The sequence below is a fragment of the Brassica rapa genome, chromosome A09 (genome assembly GCF_000309985.2).
Source record: "Brassica rapa cultivar Chiifu-401-42 chromosome A09, CAAS_Brap_v3.01, whole genome shotgun sequence".
NCBI lineage: Eukaryota > Viridiplantae > Streptophyta > Magnoliopsida > Brassicales > Brassicaceae > Brassica > Brassica rapa.
The window spans coordinates 35,488,039-35,497,708 of record NC_024803.2 but is presented as its reverse complement, the minus strand read 5'-3'; the positions used below and the strand labels follow the sequence as shown (position 1 = coordinate 35,497,708).

At 36.9% G+C, this 9,670-nt stretch overlaps 2 protein-coding genes across 3 annotated transcripts; both read left to right on the top strand.

Annotated features, from left to right (window-relative positions):
* The first annotated feature begins 41 nt into the window (after nucleotides 1-41).
* On the top strand, nucleotides 42-2,903 carry LOC103841498 (E3 ubiquitin-protein ligase SINA-like 7). Its single transcript, XM_009118042.3, has 2 exons — nucleotides 42-510; nucleotides 643-2,903. Exons 1-2 carry the CDS (start codon nucleotides 349-351, stop codon nucleotides 1,306-1,308), a joined length of 828 nt encoding a protein of 275 aa, XP_009116290.1. The 5' UTR covers nucleotides 42-348; the 3' UTR covers nucleotides 1,309-2,903.
* A 260-nt stretch (nucleotides 2,904-3,163) lies between these two features.
* LOC103841497 (CTD small phosphatase-like protein) lies at nucleotides 3,164-5,028 on the top strand. Of its 2 annotated transcripts, none has more exons than XM_009118041.3 (6): nucleotides 3,164-3,541; nucleotides 3,763-3,891; nucleotides 3,963-4,083; nucleotides 4,151-4,232; nucleotides 4,330-4,483; nucleotides 4,569-5,028. In XM_009118041.3, exons 1-6 carry the CDS (start codon nucleotides 3,287-3,289, stop codon nucleotides 4,701-4,703), a joined length of 876 nt encoding a protein of 291 aa, XP_009116289.1. In that variant the 5' UTR covers nucleotides 3,164-3,286; the 3' UTR covers nucleotides 4,704-5,028. The 2 variants fall into 2 exon arrangements, with proteins under 2 accessions (XP_009116289.1, XP_009116288.1); XM_009118040.3 differs by having other exon boundaries at nucleotides 3,165-3,541; nucleotides 3,960-4,083.
* The last annotated feature ends 4,642 nt before the right edge of the window (nucleotides 5,029-9,670 follow it).

Genomic DNA, 9,670 nt, shown 5'->3' with positions numbered 1-9,670 from the left:
TTATGTCTAGGTCTAGGTTCGAATTCCAGGTGACGTAATTAAAAAAAATGTTTACAAGAGATTTTTAATATGGCATAAGCAGTATTGTCAGGAATAGATGATTTCACCCTGTGATTCAGGATGAGGCAGCGCAGACAAGAATAAAAAAGAATCTTTTGCCCCTTCGCATTCGGACTTTATAAGATAATGGGCTTTCAAATCATAAAAGGAAGAATAAAAAGCCCAGTAGCTGAATAACCCAACAACACATTTAGTTAGGTCCTGTCTGCATCAGTTAGGTCAGCTTTGGATTCGGGGTTCATCATACATTCATACTGAATTTTGATAACGAGCCTTGCCTCTCTGATAATGGTAGGATTCTCCGAGGATGGAAACAACAGCACATCGGAAAAGAGGCAACGTACTTCGGGTGATACGAAGGGGAAGAAGAAACGCACGGCAACGCTGCATGATCTAGATGCTATCGAGTGTCCTCTTTGCTTCAATCCTCTCACCATTCCTATCTTCCAGGTTTCATTTCTCACATGTTTCTACATGACATGCATTTCTTCTCTCACAACGTCTAGTTGAAATTCAAAGTTTTCCAAATGTTTTATTGAATATACGTTTCATTGTTCACACAACTATTTTTTTGCCATACAGTGTGATAATGGTCATATAGCATGCTTTACTTGCCTCCACAAGTTGAAGCAAAAATGTGCAACATGCTCGTTAAAAACTCGTTCACGCAATAGAGCTATGGAACGGGTTCTTGAACTACTTAGAGTTCCATGTCCAAATGTAGAACTTGGTTGCTCCGGGATTATCTCTTTTGCTGAAACATCAACACATTTAGAGATCTGTGCTTTTACCAAACGTGCTTGCCCTTTCACCAGCTGCGACTTTGTTTGCTTTAACAAGGATTTATATGAACACAGCGTTGCTAAACACTGTGAGTCCTCGTATATGTTTGAGTGTGGAAAGCCCGTGTTTATATACCCCATGAGTGGCAAGAGGGTAATTCTCAAGGAACAGACTACAGAAGGAGAAGGAGAAGGAGAGATTGTTATTGTAGAGTGTTTTGACACACCACAAGGTCGAATATTCTATGCTAGTTGTATTGGACCAGGAGAAGAAGAGTTATCCTACACCTTCAAGTTGTTTTCATATTGCTCTGATCGCTTGTGGTTTGAATCAGATCTCGAAAGAGTTCTTGAAGTGAGCGATGAACCACCAGATGAGCATTTTATGTTGGTTCCTTCATGCATGTGCCCTGACTACAAATTTTATATATGCATCAATCGGCAGACTGAAGATGATGATGAATAAGTTACTACTTTCATCACTGATCATCAGCCACATTGTTTTTTTTTTCATCAGCCACATTGTTACTCTTAACTACTCTATGGTTTGTGCTTAAGGAGTTTGATAACGAGCTTTCTTTTTCTTAGAAAGAAATAACGAGCTTTTGACTGTTTAAGTAACCAACCCAAATGAATATGTAAGATAAGGTTTGGAAATAGGACAAACATGTCTCCTTCTATCTCACATGATAATTGTCGATGTGGGATTAGAGAGAGCGACTGAATATTTAAAGTTGTACGCATGTGCTCGTGTGTGTGTAGACGTGTGTCTCAACATCATAATAGCAATGAATGGATCAAATTAAATTGAGCAAACATCTAAAAGAAAAAAGAAACATGTGCCACATGATGGTTTTGAATTGGTCAACTTTGACGGATTGGTACATTTAGAAGATTAGTGCCAAACGATTTGTTGATATGTCAAGTATCTCGAATTGGTTCAATCTTGTTCCGTTGAATTGAGTAGGCAATAACAGAAAATTTAGAAATGATTTGTAAACAAAATGGGAGTTGAGCCGAATTTAATAAACCAAACCGGATATACGTCAGGTTAAGGAAGTTGCGTACATGGAGAAAAGGACGAAAAGTAAATTATACACAAAATAAATAAAAAACGAATGATCGAAGAAGCGTCTTCGTGCAATTGATATATCTGTTTTTTTTTTTTTTTTTCCAATTGGCTAATATCTGTCTTTTAACTCCCACTCTCATTACAAGCACATGCTTTCACGTCTTCTTTCCAATTGGTCTTTTGGTTTTAAATATTTAGGCTTTATTTGCTTCTGTAAGTCTCTTCATATTTAAAAAAAAAAAGAAGATAATACTACAAAATATAAATTTTTTAGAGATTACAATATTTATTGGTTGAGATGTAATAATTTTCTTAACTTAATTTTCATCTATAGCCTTTTAAAATATCAATCAAATTTTATATTAGTTTTTAAAACTATAATCTAAAATGGTAGCTAGAAACCTTATTTTCTAAATCAATATTTGTAAACTGTATAAAAATTATGCTGTAGAAATACTTTTTTTTTCTTTTCATATTTAACTTTTATATATAATGCAGAGACAGCCACATCAAAAAATATTCTCAGATAAAATTCAACATTTTTGTACAGCTATATAGTCCAAATTAGTCATCTACTGTATCAAATTTTTGGGAAACTATTTTGATGTTTGTTAAGCTTTCTCTATTGTAAATATTAAAATTTGTTGTGAAAGAAACTAAATAAGTTTTATAATCAATGCTGGTTCTCTAAATCTATTAAAATGTCCAAAAAAAAAATATAATCAGATTTGAGTGATCTTTTGAACTTTGAGCAATTGGGAAAGTATATGAATACTAGTTAGTATTTACTATTTAAAGTATTCAGTAATTACTAAATTTTATAAATATTATATTTTTAGTGTGTGCATATTTTCTTATAATTTATAGTGTGTGTGCATATTGCTAACCTTCTAATATGAATATATATTAAAACATTTCATCCATCTAGTTAGATCAGTATGAATGATGAAATATACCTTGATTAATTTGATACTCCAATCCAGAATATCCATTAAAATGAAATTGGATTTTATTGTAAAATCATTGTTTGGAAATGTTCATTATATTACTCGTTGTCAAATTTATATTTCATCTAGTTATGTTTGAGTGTGGTGTTTTTTTTCTTGTTGTACGACGGAATAGTATTTAAATTTCTCTTAATTAATCCTTTAGTTATTTCTTATGACAAGAACATTATTGAACAATAATTACAATCCCAGAGCGCGTGGATCGTAATCAATAAAAATGTCGCTTTATCAAAAGGACTTCATCGAACCATCGCCATAGGCAAACCTCTCTCTCTCTAATTAAATTAACATATCATTTTAGCAAAGGAAGGAAGAAGAACTTTGATTGCTTCCTTTCCTCTTCAAGTTCCCTTCCCCACCGAGTCATGGCCGAGTTGACTCAGTCCGACGTCGTTTACTCGCCTCGCTCCCTCCAAGTGTGGAAGACTTTCATGAACTGCCTCGCCTTCTTCTACCAGATCTTCCTCCAGATCCTCCGCGCCGTCGGTTACCATCCTCTCCTCTCTTCCTCCTCCTCTAAAGCCGCCGCCGATGGCTTTAAACCCTTGCCATCCATCGAGTTGCCGGAATCTCCCACCACCGTGGAAATCGCCACCGGAGACCGGTTCCAGAGACTAAAGGTACACGCTTTCAATCAAAAGGCCTTTCATTGCTTCAAAGGTGAAACCTTTTTGTGAAAATGTGTTGAAGACTTTGTGAAAGGTGTAACCTTTTGATTGGTTGAGAGTTGAAAGAGTTAGTTAGTTTGATTTTTTTTTACCCTTTCTGTGAAATGTTTTAAGGGGACCTTTTGAAGCTCTTAGCTTGGTGACTTAGTAACTGAAGATGTGTGTGTTTGTAGGTAGTTCTTGACTTGGATGAGACGTTAGTGTGTGCGTACGAGACCTCTAGTCTACCTGCTGCTTTACGCAATCAAGCCATTGAGGCTGGATTAAACTGGTTCGAGCTTGAGTGTTTGTCATCTGACAAGGTTTGTTTCTCCTCAATTTTGAGTTTTGGCGTTTTTTTTTATGACACGTGTCTCTCTTTGTTGTCTAGAAGGAAAGCGACGGTAAATCTAAGATCAATTACGTGACGGTGTTTGAGCGTCCAGGGTTGCACGAGTTCTTGGAGAAACTCAGCCAGTTTGCTGATCTTGTTCTGTTTACTGCTGGTCTTGAAGGTCTCTCACTTTCTCCCTCAAATGCATACTCAGATTTGTAATCCTGACATATGTTTCTTGAACACAGGTTATGCGAGACCGCTTGTGGATAGAATAGATACAAGGAAAGTGCTTAGCAACCGGCTTTATCGACCTTCAACAGTCAGCACGTAAGTTATATAATGAATCAGGGTTGCTCTGTTTTATACTTTCAAGAACTGGATTTGTGGGAGGTTTATTGTGGGTTTTTTTGTACATTGTAATTAGGCCATACCGAGATCACGTGAAGGATCTGTTAACCACATCAAAGAACATGTCTAGGACTGTAATCGTTGACAACAATCCTTTCAGTTTTCTGTTGCAACCATCAAATGGGATTCCATGTATTGCATTCTCTGCCGGGCAGCCTAATGACACTCAGGTCTCTATTACTTTACTACTCTTCTCTTTATACATTTGTTTATTATTAGTGTTGAAACTAATCAGAACTATTGTGAAACTTGAAGCTTTTGGACGTTATTCTACCACTTCTGAAGCAACTTTCAGAGGAAGAAGATGTAAGACCGACACTTTATGATAGGTTCCGCATGCCTGAATGGTTTGAGAAGCAAGGCATACCACCTTCTTGCTGGAATCCTTAACCGGTTTAAGCAGAAACTAATGGTGAAAAAAAGGAAATATATCTTTGGTCCACACAAAAAAAGGCAAAGGACTTGTTTGGTACAGTAGTTTCAGCAATGAAAAAAAAATGTGAGAAGGGCACATAAACTACCATTCCTAGTGTTTATAATCTTTGGTAGATTCCTTTTTAAAAGATAAAAATCTGTTACACATTCTTGATTTCATGTAATTCTCTAGCTTTCTCTGTAATTTTGTTAATGATCAAGTATTATTTTTTTCCTTTTCCGGTTTGGTTTGGATATACCTGGTTATGGTCTAAACTAAAGTATAGACTATGGTTTGGTACTCCCTCCGTTTTTTTATATATGACGCTTTAGGATTGTGCACATAGATTAAAAAATATTTAATTTCTAAACAAAAACATCATTAATTGTTTACCTAACCACAATTTAACCAATAAAAAAATAGAAACTATAATATTATTGGTCATCTAGTATTAACTAGTAATAAATTTTACATAGAAAATTGAAAACGTCAAATAATTTGGAACAAAAAAATTTCTATAAAACGTCATATATAAAAAACGGATGGAGTATGAGAATATAAATAAATGTTGCCTTCCTTTGAAGTGGAGTGGTTTTGAAAGGCATAATATTATACTCAATAATCAATAAACTTAAAAAAAAAATCAGGAATGTAAGTAATTGGGATTCATGTATTGCACATTTGAAAGATATCGGAACATAATTATCTATTTTTCTAGATTTTGTTTGGTTCATATTTCATTGTATTCATGAATCAGATCAGATAGATGTTATTATGTTACTACTACTTACATGCACTACACTCGTTGCGTTACTATATTTACTCCTTTACTAGAATGTTTTACTTGACAATCATTTATGAACTCAACTGTTTCCCACATATATGCACTACATGGGTCCAATTTACATCGCTAACTATTTTCAAATTACATCATTCAATCAGTGTTACAATTACTCCAAGACGAGTCAGTCTGTAATCCGCAATCTAAGAAAAATTGCAGACTATATTATTATAAAATGAGACTCATATATACGATGAAAACAATACTTTTTACAGGATCCAGCAAAAAGTATTTGCCTTCGACTAAAATTCTGATTTGAGCTGAAAGTCATCTCAGGGTCCAACAAAAAACATCTAAGAAAGTTTGTCAATGGTCTTGATCTTAGCTAGCAGACATTATGATACTCTCAATCACTAAACAATACAATATCCTTTTAAATATACATTTTTTTTTAAACACAGAAAAAAAAATGTATATTTCTCAGGTCGTTAAATATACATATGGAACACATTTTACAGGTCGAAAGAGTACGTGAGTTACATAACAAGACCTGTCATGTTTCTCTTATAATTCAACGTAGTCTGCAACTAATCATTTATTATACGGATTATGGTCGGCCTTCCCATGTTTGTTGTTAAATAAGTGGGGATCATTCTGAGCTGTGCTTAGACTTCTAAGGCATCTTCACATCTAGATTTAGCGTTTAACTACTCCCATTAACTTTACTTCATTCCTTTTTTTGGTAGCTACTTTGTTGATTTTATAGTATACTATATTTGAGTTTCCACTGGACACCAATTTTAATGGAAAGACGCGTGATGTGAACTCGTTAATTGCATTGAGAGATACATACATTAATATGATGGAATGTGAGGTTAGTATATATAGCACTGGAAATAATCAGATGTTTTATTTTGTCTCCATGTTTAAGAATATCATTCTAGTTATTTATCAGTAGTTCACAAGTTCGTAATAAGAAAACAAGAACAGAGAGGTTTTCTGAATAACTCTTCTTTATTGATATCAGACTTGACCGCTTACAACGTTTGTTAAGGACTTATATATATACAGAGTACTACACAACCAAAACCCTACAGCTGGCGTTATTTAGGGATTGCAGAGGATCATATTTGTTGTGCAGCGTGAGAGGCAGTTTCTTCATCGTTGTCGTTTTCTCCAGCTCAACAGAGCATCTTTTGTTTACGTTGAGTGACTGAAGAACCACAGAGTTGGTATTGGGCCTTACTTGAGTATTCACTTCGTCGGGCTTTATCACCGGTTTGACCGTTTGTCTCAACTCTGTGTTATGAAACAGAGTGTTTGCTTCTTTACCCCCCTTCAAACTTGAGGTGGGTGGCAACCCAACTCCAAGTTTGTCTCTCAGACTTTCAAAAGAAACTCTGGGCAAACTTTTTGTGAACACATCAGCTATCTGAGACGCTGCAGCAATGTGTCTTGTTTCAATAAAACCCAATGCCACTCGTTCTCGTGTATAATGCCAATCTGTTTCAAAGTGCTTTGATCTAGAGTGAAACGCTGGATTTGTGGTGAGATGAACTGCAGACAGATTGTCGCAATGCAGGATCGCAGGACCAACTTGAGGAATGTGAAGATCCTTGAGCAGATTGGCGATCCAAGTAAGCTCAGCGGAGGTTTCAGCCTAGGCTCTATACTCAGCTTCAGTAGAAGACCTGGAGACTGTTGTCTGCCTCTTTGCACTCCATGACACCGCATTTGAACCAAGATAGGTACAGAATCCTGTCGTAGATCTTCTGGTATCTTTACACCCTGCCCAATCACTGTCACTGAAGGCAAACACATGCAGAGAGCTTGATTTTGTCATATGAAGACCATACAAAGTAGTGCCTTTGAGATACCGCAAAATCCTTTTGAGCAAGTTAAAGTCTCCCTGCGTTGGAGCATGCATACGTTGGCAAACAAAATTCACAGCAAATTGGAGATCAGGGGGAGTGATTGTCAGATACTGTAACGTTCCTGCCAAGCTGCGGAAATAAGAAGGTTGAGGAAAGAGGACTTTAGAAATCGGTGCATCGGAGAATAATTGCAGAGGTAAGGGAGTTGGCATGGGATTGCACTCCAACATTCCAGCTTGAAACAGAATTTCCTCTGCATATTTTTTTTTGATGCAGAAACAGCCCATTTGGTGTGGACTCTACTTGTATTCCAAGAAAGTAGTGCAGAGAGCCGAGATCCTTCATAGAGAATTGTAGACTTAGATCTTTAATGAGCTGCTGAATCTGATCACTATCACTGCCTGTGAGAATAATATCATCAACATATAGCAGAAGGATTATGGTCTTGCCATTAGTGTGATACACAAACACAGAAGGATCAGCTGTGCTACACTTGAACCCATACTCCAAGAGGAAATTTGTGAACTTATCAAACCAAGATCTTGGAGCTTGTTTAAGCCCGTAAATGGCTTTATCAAGTTTACATACGTGTGTGGGATGAGCTTGGTCTTTAAACTCAGGTGGTTGTGTCATATAGATATCTTCATTGAGCTCGCCATGAAGGAATGCTGCTTTAACATCTAACTGAGTGAGAGGCCAGTTCTTAGTTGTGGCAACACCAAGCACAATTCTGATAGTAGCTGTCCTCACCACTGGACTGAACGTTTCTAAGTAGTCAACCCTTTCTTCTTGCTCATTTCCTTTCACCACTAATCTGGCTTTGCATTTATCTTCTGATCCATCAGCTTTCAGTTTCTGTCTGAAGATCCATCTACTGCCCAAAACACTCATTGATGGTTCATAGGGTACAAGATGAAAGGTATGGTTTACCTTTTGATTCTCCATCTCTTCTTCCATAGCTTGTGTCCATCTCGGATCTTTTAGAGCAGCAGCGACAGACCGTGGTTCAGAGGTTGTCAACAGAGCATATCTTGGGTTGGGTTTGTGAACTCCTGCTTTGGCTCTTGTGGTCATAGAATGCAAGTTCGGTTGAGGAATATCTTGAACAACCTCGCCATTTTCTTCTTCTTGATCAGAGATATGATCGTCGTGATTATTCTGACTTCCATGCTCAGATGTGCCAGGTGATATAGGCTGAGCATTGAGATTAGGTACCTGAGGTGTAGGTTGAATAGGAGCAGGTAGTAGAATCTCTGATGGAGCTTGAGAAGAAGACATATTGCGAGATGGCATTGTGGCCTGTTGCCAAGCTTGAAGCAATGTTGTTGGATACTTAGGAATGAGATGTTGAAACTGACCTGTGAAAGGAAACAGTTTCTCATCGAAAATTACATGACGACTTATGTAAACTCGGCCAGTAGGAGGGTACAAACATCGGTATCCTTTGTAGTCAGCATTGTATCCAAGGAAAACGCATTACAAGGAACGTGGTTCAAGCTTGTGAGCAGAATATGGTCTCAGACACGGATAACAGGCGCTGCCAAAGACTCTGAGATACGAGTAGTCTGGTTTCTTTTATGAAGAACTTCAAATGGGGTTTGAAACTGAAGCGCAGACGAGGGTAAGATGTTGATCAGCTGATTTTCTGAATAACTCTTCTTTATTGATATCAGACTTGACCGCTTACAATGTTTGTTAAGGACCTATATATATACAGAGTACTACACAACCAAAACCCTACAGCTGGTGTTATTTAGGGATTGCAGAGGATCATATTTGTTGTGCAGCGTGAGAGGCAGTTTCTTCATCGTTGTCGTTTTTTACAGCTCAACAGAGCATCTTTTGTTTACGTTGAGTGACTGAAGAACCACAGAGTTGGTATTGGGCCTTACTTGAGTATTCACTTCGTTGGGCTTTATCACCGGTTTGACCGTTTATCTCAACTCTGTGTTATGAAACAGAGTGTTTGCTTCTTTAGTTCGAGCTCCATTTTAGTGTCGAGAATTATGCTTTCTTTATGCATTTTCAAGATTTGAGAACTAGTTTTTTTTTGATTAATCTGAAAGTATTCCGGATCTGTGGAAGGGTCCATAATAATTTTCAATGGGAAGTGCAGTCCATGGATAGACTCTCTTTTCGGATATTTAAATGGACCGAAAGTAATAGCCAATATTCATGTTAGATGTCCAGGAAAAATGTAACTTAATTTCGCATAGCATATAGATCAAATTTAAAACGTGTTGGCGTCCCAACCCTTCCCCTTACAACTTGACCGCAAGTTCCAGAC